The 21,093-nt window shown below is 43.9% G+C and overlaps 1 protein-coding gene across 2 annotated transcripts in view; it reads right to left on the bottom strand.

The window, feature by feature from the left end:
* ERBB4 (erb-b2 receptor tyrosine kinase 4) overlaps positions 1 to 21,093 on the bottom strand; it is a 1,420,891-nt gene that overhangs the window by 672,112 nt on the left and 727,686 nt on the right. For both annotated transcript variants that reach the window (XM_075317538.1, XM_075317539.1), the window contains exon 3: positions 4,862 to 5,048. In XM_075317538.1, coding sequence (XP_075173653.1) covers positions 4,862 to 5,048 — 187 coding nt within the window. The remainder of the gene's footprint in view (positions 1 to 4,861; positions 5,049 to 21,093) is intronic.

Genomic DNA, 21,093 nt, shown 5'->3' with positions numbered 1-21,093 from the left:
GCAGGGCAGGTAAATGCGTGTAAAGTGATAATGTTCGCTACGGCAGCTATCACAAGATATCACATGTGCAACAGGGGTGGGTACTATAGTGCTCGGCATCGCAAGCATCGGCTAGTGATGTCGCAGCGTGCAAAGTACCCCTTAGGGTCCATCCTGATTGAGTACACTTTATCATGGTGGGATTTTTTTTTATCAAAATAGCGTCCTCTATATACCCTATTCTATTTACATAGATACATATATCCTTTTGATAAAGCAACGCGGCGAAACAGCTGTCAAGGAGGCTCATTGCCTCTACAACCAGCCCTGTCACTTGATTCAGGTATTGTAATCCGTCTTGCCATCCACAGGTTGACTCTTCCTGCTTGCTGGGCCACCCAGGCTGGGATGAACCATGTGTGCATACTTATGCTGGGACATGTAACCTTCTTTCCATCCTAGCCTGGGGTGTCCCTGCAGCGCCTGAGTTAACCCTCACTGCTGTGGTGGTGTGTTCGAATGGAGTAACATACCCTGACACTTTGTCTCTCAAACTAATGAATATATATTCATGGTATACTCTCCCCCCCTTTTCCATCTCTCCACCGGGCCATCACCCTGTATTAAATTCTTTACACCACATTGCTACGGTATGTGATGGCATTATAGATTTCTACTCCTGTCATAAACACATTGGCTGGTTGTGAGGCAATAGGTTGCCTACACATTAACCACGTCTTATATTCCCACACTAATGTTAGACCTGTCCTAAATTATGTGTTTTTTTGTACTACATGACACTATGTGATTTTACCCAATAAAATGTATTTTTCTAAATGTACATTTTGCCTTATCTCCTTTGTCCTCCGGTTGTGCGTATTCTATTTACATGTATTATTACTATTAATTTCTCTACTTACGTCAGATAATTTGCTCATTTTGTTTTTATCGTAGGATTTACCTATTATAATTAGCAGCCATGCAGCCCTTTTCCCACATTGCTTATGTAATGTGCCAATATGGTAAATGTTGTCCAGCTTCAAGCACAGGATTAGATCAGAGACTATAGCGGTTGCAAGGTTTGAGGTCTCAACAGGCCCCTGGGAACCTAGGAGAAACTATAGCGGCTCAAGGCTTGAGGTCTCACTGGGAACCTAGGGGAAATTATAGCGGCTGTAAGGCTTGAGGTCTCAACCGGGCCTGGGAATCTAGGGGAAATTATAGAAACTGCAAGGCTTGAGGTCTCACTGGGAACCTAGGGAAAATTACAGCAGCTGCAAGGCTTGAGGTCTCACCTGGGCCCTGGGAACCTAGGGTAAATTATAGTTGCTACAAGGCTTAAGGCTCACCCAGCCCCTGGGAACCTAGGAGAAACTATAGCGGTTGCAAGGCTTGAGGTCTCACTGGGAACCTAGGGGAGATTATAGCGGCTGCAAGGCTTGAGATCTCACCCGGGCTCTGGGAATCTAGGTGAAATTATAGAAACTGCAAGGCTTGAGGCTCACCCAGCCCCTGGGAACCTAGGGGAAACTATAGCGGCTGCAAGGCTTGAGGTCTCTCTGGGAACCTAGGGAAATTATAGCAGCTGTAAGGCTTGAGGTCTCACCTGGGCCCTGGGAAAATTATAGTGGCTGCAAGGCTTGAGGTCTCACCTGGGCTCTGGGAACCTAGGGGAAATTATAGGTGCTGCAAGGCTCGAGGTCTCATCTGGGCCCTGGGAACCTAGGGGCAATATGAGAATACAAATGCTAACAAAGACCCATCATAGTTGGGGACCTTGTAAGCGATTGGAGGCCACATTATTCAAGTTAGGCCACTACTGTAATTATAGCGGCTGCCTGACTATTAGCGGACCTGGTGTAATTGAACGCTATTAGGAGGTTATATACTTTAATATAATTTGTATTTCTGTTTTTGTACATCCCAGCTAACACATCGCATCTAAACCTTTTTGCCACAGAAAGTTGCTAACTGAAATATCGCAGTATAAAGTATACAATATGAGCAATCTGAGCTATCAAAATTCAGAAACTGGCCCAAAATTCCCTCTGGAAGGCCCACTGAGCATTATTAAATGCTTCTTGCATCTGTTTTTTACAATATAAAATATTATTCTGGTACAAGTGAAAACTGCATCCAGATTCTTGAAGTTACTTTATTTCTACATTTTTACAAATATCCTCAGTTTCTACAAGACAGGGAGGAGAATCATGCAGCTGCAGTTTTTTTTATGGCCCCCCCAAACAGATTGCACTTCAGTCAAACCCACTGATAATTACAAGTGTTGCGACAGTCTAATGTATATGTGGGCCCCAGAGAGATGATTGTCAGGGCAGATAAGGATCTGGCATGTCTGATTTCAGGGTATGTTCCTTTTGTGCTCAAAGAGATAAGCCACCAGTAATGTCCGTCAATAGCTCCCCATAGAGAATACATGAGCACTCGGCGGAGTTAGCGCTCTTATATATGAGAAAGTCGGGTGCGATATCTGCCGGCCAAACAATCGATATAACTATCGTTGCCCTACAGCATTCTCAAGTGTATAGAGGGCTTTAGGGGTACTTTGCACGCTGCGACATCGCTACTGGAATATCGTCGGGGTCAAATCGAAAGTGACGCAAATCCGGCGCCGGTAACGATGTCGCAACGTGTAAAGCCTAGATGCGCCGATAAACGATCGCAAAACCATTGAAAATCGGTGATCTGTGTAGCGTCGGTCATTTCCATAATGTCGCACCATAGGAGATACGATGTGGTTCCTCGTTCCTGCGGCAGCACACATCGCTGTGTGTGAAGCCGCAGGAGCGAGGAACATCTCCTTACCTGCCTCCATCGGCTATGCGGAAGGAAGGAGGTGGGCGGGATGTTTACGTCCCGCTCATCTCCACCCCTCCGCTTCTATTGGCCGCCTGCCGTGTCACGTCGCTGTGACGCCGCACAACCTGCATCCTTAGGAAGGAGGCGGGTCGCCGGCCAGAGTGACGTCGCAGGGCAGGTAAGTGCGTGTGAAGCTGCCGTAGCGATAATGTTCGCTACGGCAGCTATCACAAGATATTGCATGTGCGACGGGGGCTGATACTATCGTGCTCGGCATCTCTAGCTGATGCTAGCGATGTCGCAACGTGCAAAGTACCCCTTACTGTCCTTGAGAAGTGATGGGGAACAAAAATGAATACATTTGTTTGGCCAGATATGAAGCGAAAAATAGGCATTTTGAAAAAGAATGCATGGTAGAGATGAGTGGATCATTTGGAATTTGAATTTGCCAACTTCAACAATTTAAAAAAATAAAAAAATTGATTTATGGTGAATAAATTTGAATCTCAATACGGGAAAACTTATATTTGCTCAGAAAACAGACATGAAGGAGAAGAAGGAAAGTGAACCCTGGTGACTATAACAGCTTGCACTTTATAAGAGAGAGAGAGGACCTTGGTCACCATTAGAGCTTACACTCTACTGTAGAGAGAGAGAGAGGACCATGGTGACCATAAGAGCTTACACTCCACAGGGGAGAAAGAGAGGAACCTGATGACTAGTGACCATTAGAGCTTACGCTCTACAGAAGAGAGAGAAAGGACCCTGGTGACCATTAGACTTTACGCTCCACAGAAGAAAGAGAAAGGACCCTGCTGACCATAAGAGCTTACACTCTACAGGAGAGAGAGAGAGAGAGAGAGAGAGAGAGAGAGAGAGAGGACCCTGGTAACCATAAGAGCTTATACTCTCAGGAGAGAGAGAGCACTCTACTGACCATAAGAGCTAATACTTTACAGAAGAGAGAGAACCCTGGTGACCTTAAGAGCTTACACTCTACAGGAGGGAGAGAGAGAGAAAGAGAGAGGACTCAGCTGACAATAAGAGCTAATACTCTTCAGGAAAGAGAGAGTGAGGACCCCAATAACCATAAGAGCTTAAACACTACACGAGAGAGAGAGTACTCTGCTGACCATAAGAGCTTATACTTTACAGAAGAGAGAGGACCCTGGTGACCTTAAGAGCTTACACTCTACATAAGGGAGAGAGAGAAAAGAGAGAGGACCCTGCTGACCAGAAGAGCTTATACTCTACAAAAGAGAGACTTTACAATGACTCTGGAGATAGAAAATAACTCTGCCGTACAAATGGTGCTTCATTGGGAACCGCTGATCTGTGATGGCCTTGGTATTGAACCCCACTGTACAGGGTATGATAATCCGTAAGATATCATAGCTGCAGGATATTATAAGTAGGCCTGGGTTATCACAAAAAGTGGCCCACACACTGATGTTTCAGCAGTGTGGGAAATGGTGCAAGGCATTTTTTTTTTATGAACTGCAAATAGAATCTGGCAATGTTTGAAATTAGGTGAAACTTTTGAATTTCAAGAAATTCGACTCAAACTCAATTGTTCGCAGATCAATCCGCTCATCTCTTGTAACCTGGTTATCTAATAATAGTGCATAATTTTTCTTAAAAAAAATAAAATAAACATTTACTTGCGACATACAGTAAATGTTATGGATTCCATAATTTTTCTTAAAAATAAAATAAAATAAAGATTTACTTGTGACATAAACGTTATGGATTCTTTTTCAGAATTGCTTCTTGTCAAAAATGGAAATAATTGTGTGTGAAGTATTGTACATTGTACCGGCAGAGACATCCTAATCATTGTGTAATTTGAAGTCTTGTAGAATTGTATGAGAAATGCTGGCACTGTGTCTGTAGATTTATGCAGTTAGACATTGCGCCTGCAGGCAACACTTTTATATTTAACTTAATGTTTCAACAGTGTCTCTTGAAATAGCAGAATGACATCGAGCCAAAGAGATAAAGGCGCTATGAGGACATCTTGTTAACAGCACCTGAAATGTTTGCATTTGTAGTTCGTTGGACTCACCGGTTAGATTTCTTAAACCAAGCTCCCGAAGCCCATGTTTCCCATCCTTCAGGTAGTTTAGAAAGATGGCTAAAGCGTACCGGTCTTCATACAGTTTGTTTCCACGAACGATGCGCAGGTTTTCCAGTGGAAGGTACTCAAACTGATTAAGAGCCACGAGGACGTATCCGGTCACTTCCCGAATTGACTACAATGACAAAAAAAATGAAACTTGTTAGTTACAAATAAACAAGTTTTACATTTTACTAATAGTTTATAACAGTCGTGTGATTTTTAAATGTTTATTTCTATTAAAGGGGTTGTCCACTACTTTTACATAAATGGCCTATCCTTAGAATAGGTCTTCAATGTCTTTGGCACCCCCGACGATCTGCTGTTCTTGGTGCCAGCAGCTGTAGCAGGCAGCTGGAAATGCTCAGTTCCGGAGCTGCCCCATCTTCTGATAGAGGCCACTGCCACCTACTGCACATCTGCCTACTGTTCAATTCAATAGGAGGCGGATGTGTAGGGCCAGGCTGCGGCCACCATCATTTTAAGGGTTCGAACCTATAATTTCTGGCCACCTGCTGCTGTCCCCAGCAGTGAGAACAGCTGATCAACAGGGTGCGGGGTATCAGTCCTTGGCCAATCAGACATTGATGACCTATACTAAGGATAGCGTGGACCTGTAGAAGCGCTGATCGGTGTAAAATGCTCATTGTCTAGCTCAGTGCTCCTATCTGCACCCTCTTCCTCAGTTTCCACAAACACTGTAGCTCCTGTTTTTTTATATAACTGGATTAATATAGGAAGAAAACTTTCACGATTGAAGTGTGCCGCTGTTTCCTATACTAAGCATAGGCCATCAATGTAAAAGTAGCGGACAATCCCTTTAAGTATTGTCCCAAACATGGAATTCCATGGCCATTAAGGAAAGATTTATGAACATTCAGGTTTTAATGAAATCTACCTATAGTCCCACCATAGTGGGATTGTCATGGGCTGCCTGAAAATATGAAGAATAAGTTAACAACCTACGGCAAATATAACATGTCAAAGCAAATAGAAAAAATATTATAGAGATGCACCGACAGCCAGTGACAATCATGCAGGGCGGTAATCCAAGAGCGGGTGAATTAGGGAAGGTATTTACACAGCACAGGAGGACACCCCAATGTGCACACATTAAGTGTTTGCAGCAGATATTTCTGCACCAAAAGCTAGAGTGTTTATAGGAAAAATTCTACATAAAATACATCCTTTTTATAGGTATATTTGCTACATTTTTTATTCATTTTTACTTGCATTTTTCCCATTTGTTTGAAAGGGTGATAAACGCTGCAGAATAGGTTAAAGAATTGACATAAAGAAAGTTTTTAAAAAAAATGATTTGATGGTTCAAATTCAGAGGGAAAAATCAGCAGCATGTATGTAATTTCATTCTCGCTGAGTTTTTTTTCCGCAGCAAAAATGTGTTTGAAAAAAAAACAAAAACGCAGCATGTGTGACCCTAAAAGATTAAATACTTGGGATCAGACCCCGAAAACACCTCTAGTACAAAAGCAGTATAGAAAATTTCTACAGCCGTCAACATGGGATTCACATGTGGAAAGAACTTCAGATGACTTGGGACCAAAGGTCTAGGACATTCATGAATGAAAATACTTCTTTTCCACTCTAATTAGTCTACTTCAGGGGTCCCCAGCTTTTCTGACCTTGAGAGCCACATCCAACTCTGAGAGAAGTTCGCGAGCCACATTCAGCTCCTGACCCCTTCATAGCAGAGGCACGTAGAGCTCCCATTACCAGTATAATGACAGTAAAAGCTTTTCTACAGAAATCACACCAAGGCACTATACCAAGATCAACGGGTTCCTACCTTTCCCCCATTTAGATCTGCTCTTGTATGTGGGCACAGAAGTCACCGAATTGAGAACTGCTCTTCATAGCTGTTTCATACAGTAGATGTTTATAGACCAAGCTGGCAGCCAGCCACGAGCCACACATCCCAGGCCCGCGAGCCACAGGTTGGGGGTGCCTGGTCTACTATGCATGTGGAAGATGTTATTTGGTCACATTTTTTGCACGGCTACTGGGCTGGCTATATAATATATTATTATGGGAAGTGAATGGTGGTGTATAGCATTGGAAATGTTTAGTCAATTTATGTCACTGTTGGACACCAAACTATATGTTATTGTTATGGCTACTCTTTCACTCTATAAGAGTATCACACAGGATACTGGACGCGTCCAGGTCACAGCAGACGCCTTCTCTAATGTTACTAAATGGGTTCGGAGCCCGACTATCACAGTCTATGCACAGGGGGCTGCCATAAAGGAGGTGAGTAACTGTCGTTACAAACACCAAATCCAAGATGGCAGCCCCCAGTGCCTTCAGTAAAATTAGAATTAAATAAAAACTAAATAAGCAGTAATTTTAATTTTGTATTAAAAATACTTCATTTAATAATCACTATTATTAATACAAAAATAAAAAACGCGACACCCTTCCTTTAACTAAGAAGAAGGAAACCTCTTGGCACTACCACCTTCCTCCCATTCTAAATTGGGCTGGGACATAAAAGTTACCTCCTAGTCACATGTAAATTAATAGATATTTTATGGAGAAACGTATGGCCGTTTACAGCTTCCCAATGGTACAACATCTGATCCTTGGCTTTCTGAAGCCAGAGCCGCATTGATCAGATGATCAAAAAGTTGGCATCAATTTGAAAACATGAGACGATCTCTTTGAACAACTCCTCGATTCGACAACCCTTAGATATTTTCCAGATTTTACACGCGTCCTCCTATAACAGACACATTTGGAACTGTAACAAGTGTCATTTTACATGATCCAAGCTAAAACCATTGTAGCAGAAATAATGTATTCCTCGGATCATCAATATATTATTCTAGTCTCTCTAAAGCCTTTTACAAGTCTTTATACACCGCCACATGTCAGCTTCAATATATATGTTGAAGTTGGCAGTAATAATTCTTTTGGTCCAGCTCTGTAGAGTTTATTCTCTTTGTCTGCTGGGACAATTCCATTTTTCTTTACGTGTCAGGGACAAAGCACATCCTACTTCAGTTGTCACCTGTAAAGGGGAAGAGGGTGATGGTGGCAATTAATCTTCCATTACAGATATTATGCAGAGAAGAAAATCAATGTTCTCTCATGAGAAAATTACAGATTACTCAGCCACCGCGTGTTTTATTTTATTTTCATTATCTATAGGTCACATATCACATTATTCCATATATTGGATATCTACACTTGCCCATTTTCCATTGTAAAACAATAAGAATATACAGATGTTTTTACATTTCTTCTTGTTTCAACATATCCTAGAATGAGGGGTGAGAGATCAGGTTAAAAAATGTGATTTTGTGATACTCTGTAGCGAGGTATTTATGATATGTGTTTACTGGTGATGAGCGAGCACTAAAATGCAAGAGGGCTTGGTACTTGAATCAAGCAGGTTGGACGCTTGGATTCGAGTAATGTATATAATGGAAGTCAATGGGAAACTCAAGCATTTTTCTGGAAAACCCTAATAGGAGGGCTGGAAATAGTGCTCAAATGGTATGGGAACAGCATGGGGAAGACACCTGGACACACCTCTGACTCACAGGTCGCTAGTGGGAACTAAATAAATAAATAATTTTAAAAAATGACTTGGAGTCCCGCCATTTTGATAACCAGACAATATAAAGCAGATAGCTGGGGTCTGATATGGAAGGGCCCATGGTTATTTGGCTCTTCCCAGCCTAAAAATATCAGCCCGCAGCTGCCCAGAAGTGGCGCATCACATAAGATGAGCCAGTTCTCCCCATAGAACTTTATGAAGACTAACTGTCATCTCCTTTCTCAGTACTGGGAATATCTGTCTTCCCAGAATTTGTCATGCTAGGTAAGGGAAGTACCAAGCAATTGGTGAAAGGGAAGGGAAACCCTGTGTCTAGGGAAAGGCAAGATGATGACCCCTGACCAAACCTACTGCTGGTCTCTGGGGTCACTCACCACCCTAGATAGGTTCCGCACCTTTGCGCCGAGCCTGATACCTCACCCTAGGCATCCTTAGTGCTGGGTCCTAAATAGGGAACGGGTGGGATGAGCGCTTCATCATCCCCACTAAATACTATAGACAACACAAGGAGGACACACAGGGGAAAGTGCATTAATTACTTATCTACAGATGACTCAGGTAGAAGTTCAGCAGAGTTCTCAGCTATGATACCACAGAGGAGTACAAACCACCTGCTTGCAACCTCGGCTTGAATGAACTGAAAACATCACCAGCACGAGTCCTAGGAAGGAAGGTGTATTTAAGTACCAAGATAATGCTGATGATCAGCAGCTGGGTGGAAGGTGATCTCCTACTGGGTACAAAAGGTGGAGAGATGAATCTAGCAGGAAAGCTACCTATACCAATGCATACTGACAGCAGGAACAATGGAAAGTCACGGAACATTCTGCACAGCCAAACACTGTGATCTTCTATGGCCAGAAACCACATGACTGTCTGTCACCACTGACGGGCCCGTGACAAAGATACATCACAATTTGCTTATTTTTATGTATACTATTGATTTATGAAATAAAACTTAAAATGACAGTTGCTCGTTAAATACATATCTCATGAAGACAATCCCTGTCCATTTACCTAAAAAGAGAATGTGACATCTTAGATATGGTCCTCTGCTTACTAGGACACAACTTTTTGAGCTAAAGCAGAGCGTTGCACTTCACATGTCCAGTAATCCTCCGTAAGAACGGATCCAGCTGAAATCCATTAACAAAAAAGTTGTGCATCAACTGGATGTTTTTTTTTAACATTAAAGTCTATGGAAAATGGATCCGTTAAATAGCCATCCATTTTTTCCCATTTGAAACTTATCCACTAAGCAAAAACTGATTTCTTTTCCATAGACTATTAAAACAATAGAACCAATTATTTTTGTTTAGCTAGACAAAAAAAAGTTGTGTCTGCACAAATGTTTTGTGAATGGATTTCTGCTAGATCCATTCCGGCAGGTGATTGATTACTGGATATGTGGACGTAGCCTTAAGGCCGCATTACACGCTGCAATCTCGCTAGCAAGATCACTAGCGTGCGTACCTGCCCCTGTCGGTTGTGCGCCACGGGCAAATCGCTGCCCGTAGCGTACAACATTGCTCGAACCCATCACACTACTTACCTGCCTAGCAATGTCGCTGTGACCGGCGAACCGCCTCCTTTCTAAGAGGGCGGTTCGTTCGGCATCACAGCGACGTCACTAGGCAGACGCACAATCGAAGCGGAGGGGCAGAGATGAGAGGGATGAACATCCCGCCCACTTCCTTCCTTCCTCATTGCGGGCGGCCGCAGGTAAGGTGAAGCTCCTCGTTCCTGCAGTGTCACAGATAGCGATGTGTGCTGATGCAGGAACGACAAACAACCTGCATGCTGCAACAATGATATTTGGGAATGGAGGAGCGTGTCAAAGATTAACGATTTTGCACGATTTTGTGACCTTTTTCGATCGCTCGTAGGTGTCACACACAATGACATCGCTAACAAGGCCGGATGTGCATCACGAATTCCGTGACCCCAACGACATCGGTTTCGCAATGTCGCTGCGTGAAAGCGGCCTTTAGGGAGTCTCCCAGTCATGGACTAGACCTATCCATGAATAACAAGGACAGTTTCAATTTGCTGCAACTATACCTTCTGGATAAAGTGACAAAACATTCTGGAGAACAATAATTATTTTAGGAACAAGTCCAAGAATATCATAATATATCAAAAATACTTTAGACATGGTGAACTCATGTTTAAGCTCTATCCAGTAGGGCAGCAACAATGACATGGTCAGCTCCTTAAAGGGAGCCTGTCAGATCCCCTATGCCCTCCAACCCAGCAGTATTGATACCTGTATGACCAAATTCCCTCCCTAACCAGCCCTGTATAACGCTATTCACTAATATGAATGGTTAAAAAAACTACTTATAAACCTCGCTGTTCCTATGTTAATTAGGGCCTTGACTAGTCACAGGGGTTCTGTTTCCCCAGACTAGTCGGCCCTCTTTACATGGTCTCACTCCCCTGTGGGTGTGATAAATAATTTCCATGGGCCGGTGTCACCATCAGCCCCTCTAAAGCCAGCTTTACACGTTGCAATTTGTTGTGCAATCACGTTTGCGATGTGACACGCCCAGATTGCATATGTGATCTAATGAGATCACACGTAGGTCGTTCATTTGCTGTCACACGTGCGTTAGTAGTCTATGTTAAATTGATCAATTTTGTGTGCGATCCTTTAGATCATGTGTTCTGTGACATATGCATTGGGCACCCTTTTTTTTTTTTCTATTTATTGACTTGCCAAGCGTGTGTAATGTGTAGAGATGCGTTTTTACTATGTCATCTGCGATTCAGCTCTGCTACATGGCCGCTGACAGCAGACACAGACAGCCATGTAGCAGAGCTGAATGGCAGATGACAGCAGACACTGAAAGAGCCGCACGATCAGAATGAACTCGGGTGAACTTCACCCGACTTCATTGTCATGCTGCGGCTCTGTCTGTGCCGCGCCCTGATTAGCGGTCACCAGTGAAGGACTCACCCGACTTCATTGTCATGCTGCGGCTCTGTCTGTGCCGCGTCCTGATTAGCGGTCACCAGTGAAGGACTCACCGGTGACCGCTAAACTCCTGAGTAACTGAATTGAGCAGCCCTCTCTCATATACTCACCGATCCCCGATCTCCGGCGCGGCGCTGCACGGCATTCACACTGCTCCGGCGGCTTTTACTATTCTGAAAAAGTCGGCCGCTCATTAAACAATCTCGTATTCCCTGCTTTCCCCACCCACCGACGCCTATGATTGGTTGCAGTGAGACACGCCCCCACGCTGAGTGACAGGTGTCTCACTTCACCCAATCACCAGAGCCGGTGGGCGTGTCTATACTGTGCAGTGAAATAAATAATTAAATAATTAAAAAAAACGGCGAACGGTCCCCCCCAATTTTAAAACCAGCCAGATAAAGCCATACGGCTGAAGGCTGGTATTCTCAGGAGGTGGAGCTCCACGTTATGGGGAACCCCCCAGCCTAACAATATCAGCCAGCAGCCGCCCAGAATTGCCGCATACATTAGATGCGACAGTTCTGGGACTGTACCCGGCTCTTCCCGATTTGCCCTGGTGCGTTGGCAAATCGGGGTAATAAGGAGTTAATGGCAGCCCATAGCTGCCACTATGTCCTAGATTAATCATGTCAGGCATCTCCCCGAGATACCTTCCATGATTAATCTGTAAGTGACAGTAAATAAACACACACACCCGAAAAAAACCTTTATTAGAAATAAAAAACACAAACATATACCCTGGTTCAGCACTTTAATAAGCCCGAAAAAGCCCTCCATGTCCGGCGTAATCCAGGATGGTCCAGCGTCGCTTCCAGCTCTGCTGCATGGAGGTGACCGGAGCTGCAGAAGACACCGCTGCAGCTCCCCATCCTCCCCAGCCTTCAATCGTATGCCTTTATCTGGCTGGTTTTAAAAATGGGGGGACCGCACGCCGTTTTTTTTATTATTTAATTATTTATTTCACTGCACAGTATAGACACGCCCACCGGCTGCTGTGATTGGGTGCAGTGAGACACCTGTCACTCAGTGTGGGGGCGTGTCTTACTGCAACCAATCATAGGCGCCGGTGGGCGGGGAAAGCAGGGAATACGAGATTGTTTAATGGGCGGCCGGCTTTTTCAAAATAGTAAAAGCCGCCGGAGCAGTGTGAATGCCGTGCAGCGCCACGCCAGAGATCGGGGATCGGTGAGTATGAGAGAGGGGGTAAGAGGGATAGACTGACATGGACAGAGAGAGAGGGACAGAGATAGTGACTGACTGACAGAGATTAGTAAATGACAGACATTGTGAGGCACTTCAGAACGCAGATTTTCAGCTGCGCTCTGAAGCGGACCTTTTTTAAGCTACGGTGCAGAGCGCACACCTGCGCACATAGCCTCAGACATCAAAATCGTATGACGGATGTCACACGTTTCAATTGACTAGGTTCATACAACAAAACGTCCAATGTATGAGGAATAAACGACGTGTATGCGATCACCGTATTTGCGTTCAATATCGATCGCACGTAGGTTTCACACGCAAATACGTCACGAACGATGCCGGATGTGCGTCACTTACAACTTGACCCCGACGACGGATTTAAAGATTTATTGAAGCGTGTAAAGCAGGCATTACACTTGCGCATGTGTACATCTGAATTCAGCAGTGTCAGTGTGCCAATGAACTCTTATGTACGCTTCCCAGCTTCATTAGGCGCACTGCGCATGACCAGAAGTTCAGAAGACATGTACGTGAATCACCATCTGAACTTCTGGTCATGCACAGTGCACCTAATAAAGCCAGGAAGTGTCTACTCTGCTTCTGAGGCGCACTGATGAAGCTGACATGAGCTTGTGTAAAATTTCTATTAGCTGACGGTGACATTGCCTTGTGGAAATCAAGTTATCACGTCCACAAGAGCATGATAATCGGAAAGGGTCCGACTGGGGAAACAACATCCCTGTAACTAGTTAAAGCCATAATTAGCATAGGGACTGTGAGGTTTATAAGTCTTTTTTTTAAATATTCATATAAGTGAATAGTGTAGCACCCACGGGGCAAGGGGTTAACTTTACTCGTGGCCGGGCCGGTGATGTCGGGTCTGGGGATGTCACGGGTGGCCGTTGCCCGAAATTGTGACCCCGGAGGTATACAATAAAGGGGGGAATGAAGGATGGTGGATGGGATGATGGGGGTAGTTGTTTCGTGACGTGGAATGGGAATAGTCGCCACTGCAGGTGAAGTCCTCTGGGGCTGATGGTGTTGCAGCAAACATGGTCCTGCTCCCCACAGGTGGAGCAGGTCCTGGGGAGGATGATAAGGAACTGAACGGTCGTTGGCGCCGAAGCGCAGGGAGACGTCATCGGCAATAAGAGGCTGAATCAGCTGCTGCGGGTCCAGGTATTTTTTACTCACAGTTCCAATGCAGCCTCAGGGTACTGGTCTCTGCCGTGATGGGCCCCAGCTGATACCAGGTAGTTCGGAGGTAACCGCCGGTGTTCCCACTGTGTGTCCTTTCTGATTGCGGTCCCTCCAATCCTGGGGATGGAATGTGGAACGGGCTTCAGGTGTTTCCTGCAGTCGCCACAGATCCTGGAATCCCTGGTAGCTGTAGAGAACCCGGGCTGAGCAGCCGGCTCCAAGCCACGGGTCTTGCAATGCTCACAGAAGTGTGAAGGTAGAGAGAATATGCCTGGACCGAATATCCGACTGTGCTCCTCACCCCAAGCTGTTCCCAGGAGCTAACTAACTATGTGTGGAGATGCTCCTTCCTTTTCCCCAAGTGGTGCCCGCCCCCCAGGTGGTTGTCCTAGTGACCAGGAAAGTCCCCTGCTTCATGATGGCCACCCCTCTATCTACCCCAGGCCAACCCCTGGTGGGAAAGCACCTAACTGGGTGTGGTTTGTGAATGTGAGAAACACCAGCGGTTAACCTCTTCCTTACTTGGGATAAGTACTGCACCTTAAGTGAGGTGCAGTACCCTGTGGCAACTGAAGCCTCAGGGGTGCCACAATAGCGTTATACAAGGCTGGTTTGTTAGGGAATTTGGACATACAGGTATGAATGCTGATGTCTTAGAGGCTATATGGAGCCTGACAGGTTCCCTTTAAACATTGTTCTTTACAGTTACGTCCCTTACTGAGGCTATATTGGCTGCATGTTGGGATCATAAATTCCTTTGTTAGAGGGAATTTGTCATAAGGATTTTGTTATGTAATCTGAGAGCCCCATGATGTAGGGAGATGGACCCTAGTTCTAGCCATGTATCACTTACTGGTCTGTTTGCTGTCATTTTGATTAAATCACAGTTTTTCTGACGCAGCTCTCTTCTTCACTGAATGCTAAATTTGATATAACCCTGTCCTCAACCACTTATTTCCAAATGTCTGTGTAAACTGTAAATTGGCATAAATCTGCTAATCAGTCATGGAGTGTGGTTAGATAGGACATGAAGGCTACATGGCATAAGACAACTAGTCCTCTGGTGATAATCTGTGATAATCTGCGGATAGAACACTTACATTATTGAAACAACACAGGCTAGTAAGTGACACATCCCTGGGAGCAGATTCTCAGCCCCTACATCATGCAGCCTACAGATTACATAGCAAAAACCTGCTGAGGTATTCCTTTTACGTATTATAATTGAATTACATGGTGGTGAACATGCACGCTGCCGCTCCATTTACAGTCTATAGAACTGAAGAATATAGGCAAGGAATCTATGGAGCAGCAATATGCACTCCTGACTTGACATGACTTTCATCCTCATGATTATTGGGTTCCCAGACACGAATCATGTACCCTGTGGTCTGGCGATATGGCACGATTCAGGGAATACCCTTTATATTTCAATGGTTGGGTTGGGTTTCAGAACAGCAGCATGAATCCCCGTTCTTCCCGCTGAACATTATTATCTAGACGTATTAAATGGATTTTTCAGTTATAGAAATTTCTGTAATAAATGTGCCAGATGTGAATATAATCTAATAATGGCTCAGTTATAGCACAATTATTAATTCTCATACACATGGATTCTTTCAGTTATAAAGTATTAGGTTCAGGAATGACACATGAATGGTGATGAGTCGAAAATGACATCTTGAAATGTTTCATCTTGTAAATGCAGATTCCGCTGTCAGTTCATTAGAAGGTGTCGCAACTCACAAATCTCAGCTGTTTTTTATCATAATTCTCAATGGCAATGCTCTGATCACTCACTTTCCAATATATCTATTATTTGGCAGTTAAAACAGGAAAAAAAAGGTTTTTTTTGTGTTAAACTTCCAATAGAGCCAAGTGCACAGAAAATCAAAGATTGCTTTTGCTTGTGTTCTGCTTAGACATGCAAATGTGTAAATGATGGGTGTTGTCAAAAAATAAGTCAATGACACTGGAAATCATCAATCATTTTCCAAAGATTTAGGATCTAAAATGATTAAGGAGCCACGCGAGCAAATTAGTTTCATCCTGTCTTTTCACTATACAGAAGTTACAAAACACAAAAACAAAGGAGCCAGGTGACAAGTCGTAAGTGTGTGATTGGCGCTGATCTGAGTGTTAGGACCCAGGAGAACAATGGTCCTGTACCCCAAATCCTAAAAGAAGAAATGAGAAGAGAGGACTGGAGAATGGTCAATGTATACGGGAATGTGGGAAAAGTTCAAGTGCTCCTTCCAGTTTTTATTCCAGGGTGCCTGCACATGTGCCGCTGTCTGGACTCATCCCAGTTCTCATATATAATGGGGCAGCCTGATGGCCCGCAAGGTTATTGTACAATCCAAATATACTTTATTATTTAAAAAAATGGTTCTTCATAATTCAGACTCTTTTCCTGATCCTGAAAGATCCAATCTTATTGTCCATCTATAAGGCCCCCTTCACACATCAGTGATTCTGGTACCTATGGCATCTATTCTCATATGTACCAGAGACACGGACATACACAGACTCATTAAAATTAATGGGTCTGCACACACATCCCTGTTTTCTCACAGACGTGTGTCCATGTGTCGCACACGCGTTTCAGTGTGTTCTGCATGGAGACAAGTCAGTTTTTTTCCACCAGCACTGATGTCACACGGCCCGCACACTGATGTGATATCCATGTGTGTGACATGTACCGAAGAAAACACGTCTTTGAAATAAAATGAATTTCTATACTCACCTGTCTCCAGCGCTGCTGTCTTCGGCGCTGCTGTCACTTGATTCCAGGTCAGCTCATTATGCTCATGAATATTCACTGCACCATGGACCCGGAAGTAGCAGTGCCGGAGACATCAGCACCAGGGACAGGTGAGTAAAAAGTTTCTGCTTTACGTATGCTATCATGGATAGCACACAATGAACACTAGTGTGCCACAATCACACAATACGCACCTTCAACACAGCAATGCAAAACACAAATGTTTTTCAAGGATGTGTGAAGAGGGCCTAACAGAGAGCTTCGTCTTACTGTATGGGCTCATACAGATAACCAGATTTTCGATCAAATGGCACTAAAACCAATGTTATTCAGTGAGGGACTGCATGTCCAAGTTTTCCCTCGGACTTCTCAGTCCAAGAAAAAAAATCTCAGCATGTACGATATGCTTCTAAGGGTACATGCCAACAATGAGGAGATGGTTTAGATCTGGACACAGGGTGGCATCTCTTGTAGAGACACGAGTGTTATCTGCAGGAGAACACATCTTCAGTGCCCACGATCAGGATTCTGGGCGCAGCGTATTTTCACTATATTCTCCCGCTAAGAACACTCGTGTCTTCTCAAGAATAACTTGACATGATGTGGCTCGGAAAAAAGAAGCACAGTGGGCATGGGTTTTCTATAAATCCCATCCACTGTGCTTCTACTGTAGGACACAGCATTTTGAATGCAGCAAAAACACACTGCATCCAAAATGCTGCAAAGCCTGATCGTGGCAACCCAATCTAAGAATCAGATGGCACTTGGCCGTTCAAGTCTAGGGTCCTTGAAAAAAATCAAACTGATAGAATGGAGAAGGTGGACAAACTATTTTTTGTTTCCCTCTCCACCTCCGGGAAAATCTCTGATCAGAGTCTGATTAGTATGATCGGATTGTTTTTCTCAGATGAAGAAAATACAGTGGTGTGAGCTCAGTCTACTAGTGCCAAGCATGAAGGTTGCTGGCTTTCTAGATAAGTCCATTATCTAAGTCGGCCTACCCTCCCGAGTCAGCATCGCCTGAGCCAGAGAAAGGGTCCGGCTTAGCACATACATTTTTTGCAGACGGTTTCCTATAAACTCGTCACCAACAGTAACGGAATTCTCTACATAAGAATGGACGATGCACAGAATGCCCGGCACATCAGCAAAGGCTGGGCAATAGGATAAGGATAATTATATATTTATTTTACATTTCATAAACAATTAATTTATTTTTTCTTCTATTAGACAATTCTGTTCACTAACAATATTTTACAACAAATGGCATGAAAGCCTTTCTCTGTTAGGCTGTGTGCACACGGAGCATTTTTATCACATTTCTTGATGCGTTTTTGAGTGCATTTCTGCCAAAAAACTGCAAGAATATCCTGATGCCAGCAAAATCAATGAGAAACCTGAAGCGTAGTGCACACGTTGAGTATTCTCTCCTTGCAGATTTGGGACAGAAAATAATTTTCAGCATGTCAATTCTTACTGCGATTTTGCAGCCTTTTTTACCCATTGAAAAACGCATGCAAAAAAAGTGGCAAAAAACGTTGCAAACACAAGCAATTTTGTGCTGCGCTTTTTTCCTCTCAAGAGATGCAGAAATGGTGCAGATATTTCTGCAACCAAAAACTCAACATGTGCACATAGCCTTAGTCATTATTTCAGGCTTTTAGTTCCATACTGCTTGGAAACATGAAGAGCCAAAAACATATAAATAAAGGGAATATGTCAGCAGGTTTTTGTTATGTAATTTTAGAACGGCATGATGTAGTGGTTGAGACAAGATGTGTCACTTACTCGGCTGTGTTACTGTTTCAATACAATGTTTTATCAACAGGAGATTATACAGGGATTTTGCTTTTTCTCTGAAACAGAGAAAACTGCTGCACCCAGTTACCGTATATAAGATGACTTTTTCAGTACAATTTTTATGCTAAAAAGCTTCCCTTGGCTTATACTCGAATGAGGGTACCACTTATGGCCGGCTTTAGCTATGTGCGACCTATGCGATCAAACAAGGTGCAGCCGGCAGACTGCAGTAGGAGCAACAGAAAATCAGGTTACTGTGCGCACTGTTCGCTGCTACAACACTGCCATGATCCAGGTCTCTAGCTCAGGGGCCTTAAACACTTGGACCACAGGCACATAAACCTCTCGATTATCTAGATCCCTTGATAATCTCGGGTGGTGCAGGAGGCTGCCGCTGCCGTCAGCGCTTTACTTCAGTTGAATTATTTACGGCGCCTCAAATAATTCAACTGAAGTAAATAAAGTGCAGAAGGCAGCAGCAGCCTCCTGCACCACCCGAGATCATTGAGGGGGTCTATGTGCCTGTGGTCCACAAGAAGCAGGTAAGATGACATTGAGGGAATGGATGACAGGAGAGAAGAATTGTTTGTCTGTATGTGAACAACGGCATAATAGGGGACAAGAAGGGGACCAGTATGAGCACATTACTAAAGAATGGACACATTACTATAGGGGCACAAGGATGGGCACATTACTACAGGAGACAAGGATGGGGACATTACTACAGGGCACAAGGATGGCCACATTAATATAGGGGACATGGATGGGCATAATACTACAGAGTACAAGGATGGGACCCATTACTATAGGTTATAAGGATGGGGCACATTACCACAAGGCACAAGGATGAGTACATTACTACAGGGCACAAGGATGGGCACATTAATACAGGGGACATGGATGGGCACATTACTGCAGGATACAAGGATGTGCACATTACTACAGGGCACAAGGATGGTGCCCATTGCTATAGGTCATAAGGATGGGGCAAATTACTACAGGGCACAAGGATGGGAATATTACTACAGGGCACAAGGATGAGCATATTAATACAGGGAACAGGGATGGGCAAATTACAACAGGAGACAAGGATGGGGACATTAATACAGGGCACAAGTATAGGCACATTAATAGGACAAAGGTGGGGCACATTACTACAGGGCACAAGGATGGCCACATTACTATAGGGGACATGGATGGGCACATTACTACAGGGTACAAGGATGGAGTCCATTACTATAGGTCATAAGGAGGGGGCACATTTCTACAGGGGACATGGATGGGCACATTACTACAGGGGACATACAGTTAGGTCCAGAAATATTTGGACAGTGACACAATTTTCGCGAGTTGGGCTCTGCATGCCACCACATTGGATTTGAAATGAAACCTCTACAACAGAATTCAAGTGCAGATTGTAACGTTTAATTTGAAGGTTTGAACAAAAATATCTGATAGAAATTGTAGGAATTGTACACATTTCTTTACAAACACTCCACATTTTAGGAGGTCAAAAGTAATTGGACAAATAAACCAAACCCAAAAAAAATATTTTTATTTTCAATATTTTGTTGTGAATCCTTTGGAGGCAATCACTGCCTTAAGTCTGGAACCCATGGACATCAATAAACGCTGGGTTTCCTCCTTCTTAATGCTTTGCCAGGCCTTTACAGCCGCAGCCTTCAGGTCTTGCTTGTTTGTGGGTCTTTCCGTCTTAAGTCTGGATTTGAGCAAGTGAAATGCATGCTCAATTGGGTTAAGATCTGGTGATTGACTTGGCCATTGCAGAATGTTCCACTTTATTGCACTCATGAACTCCTGGGTAGCTTTGGCTGTATGCTTGGTGTCATTGTCCATCTGTACTATGAAGCGCCGTCCGATCAACTTTGCGGCATTTGGCTGAATCTGGGCTGAAAGTATATCCCGGTACACTTCAGAATTCATCCGGCTACTCTTGTCTGCTGTTATGTCATCAATAAACACAAGTGACCCAGTGCCATTGAAAGCCATGCATGCCCATGCCATCACGTTGCCTCCACCATGTTTTACAGAGGATGTGGTGTGCCTTGGATCATGTGCCGATCCCTTTCTTCTCCAAACTTTTTTCTTCCCATCATTCTGGTACAGGTTGATCTTTGCCTCATCTGTCCATAGAATACTTTTCCAGAACTGAGCTGGCTTCATGAGGTGTTTTTCAGCAAATTTAACTCTGGCCTGTCTATTTTTGGAATTGATGAATGGTTTGCATCTAGATGTGAACCCTTTGTATTTACTTTCATGGAGTCTTCTCTTTACTGTTGACTTAGAGACAGATACACCTACTTCACTGAGAGTGTTCTGGACTTCAGTTGATGTTGTGAACGGGTTCTTCTTCACCAAAGAAAGTATGCGGCGATCATCCACCACTGTTGTCATCCGTGGACGCCCAGGCCTTTTTGAGTTCCCAAGCTCACCAGTCAATTCCTTTTTTCTCAGAATGTACCCGACTGTTGATTTTGCTACTCCAAGCATGTCTGCTATCTCTCTGATGGATTTTTTCTTTTTTTTTCAGCCTCAGGATGTTCTGCTTCACCTCAATTGAGAGTTCCTTAGACCGCATGTTGTCTGGTCACAGCAACAGCTTCCAAATGCAAAACCACACACCTGTAATC

Source organism: Anomaloglossus baeobatrachus, chromosome 7, assembly GCF_048569485.1.
Source record: "Anomaloglossus baeobatrachus isolate aAnoBae1 chromosome 7, aAnoBae1.hap1, whole genome shotgun sequence".
NCBI lineage: Eukaryota > Metazoa > Chordata > Amphibia > Anura > Aromobatidae > Anomaloglossus > Anomaloglossus baeobatrachus.
The sequence above is the reverse complement of the archived record's forward strand: the minus strand, read 5'-3'. Positions and strand labels throughout refer to the sequence as shown.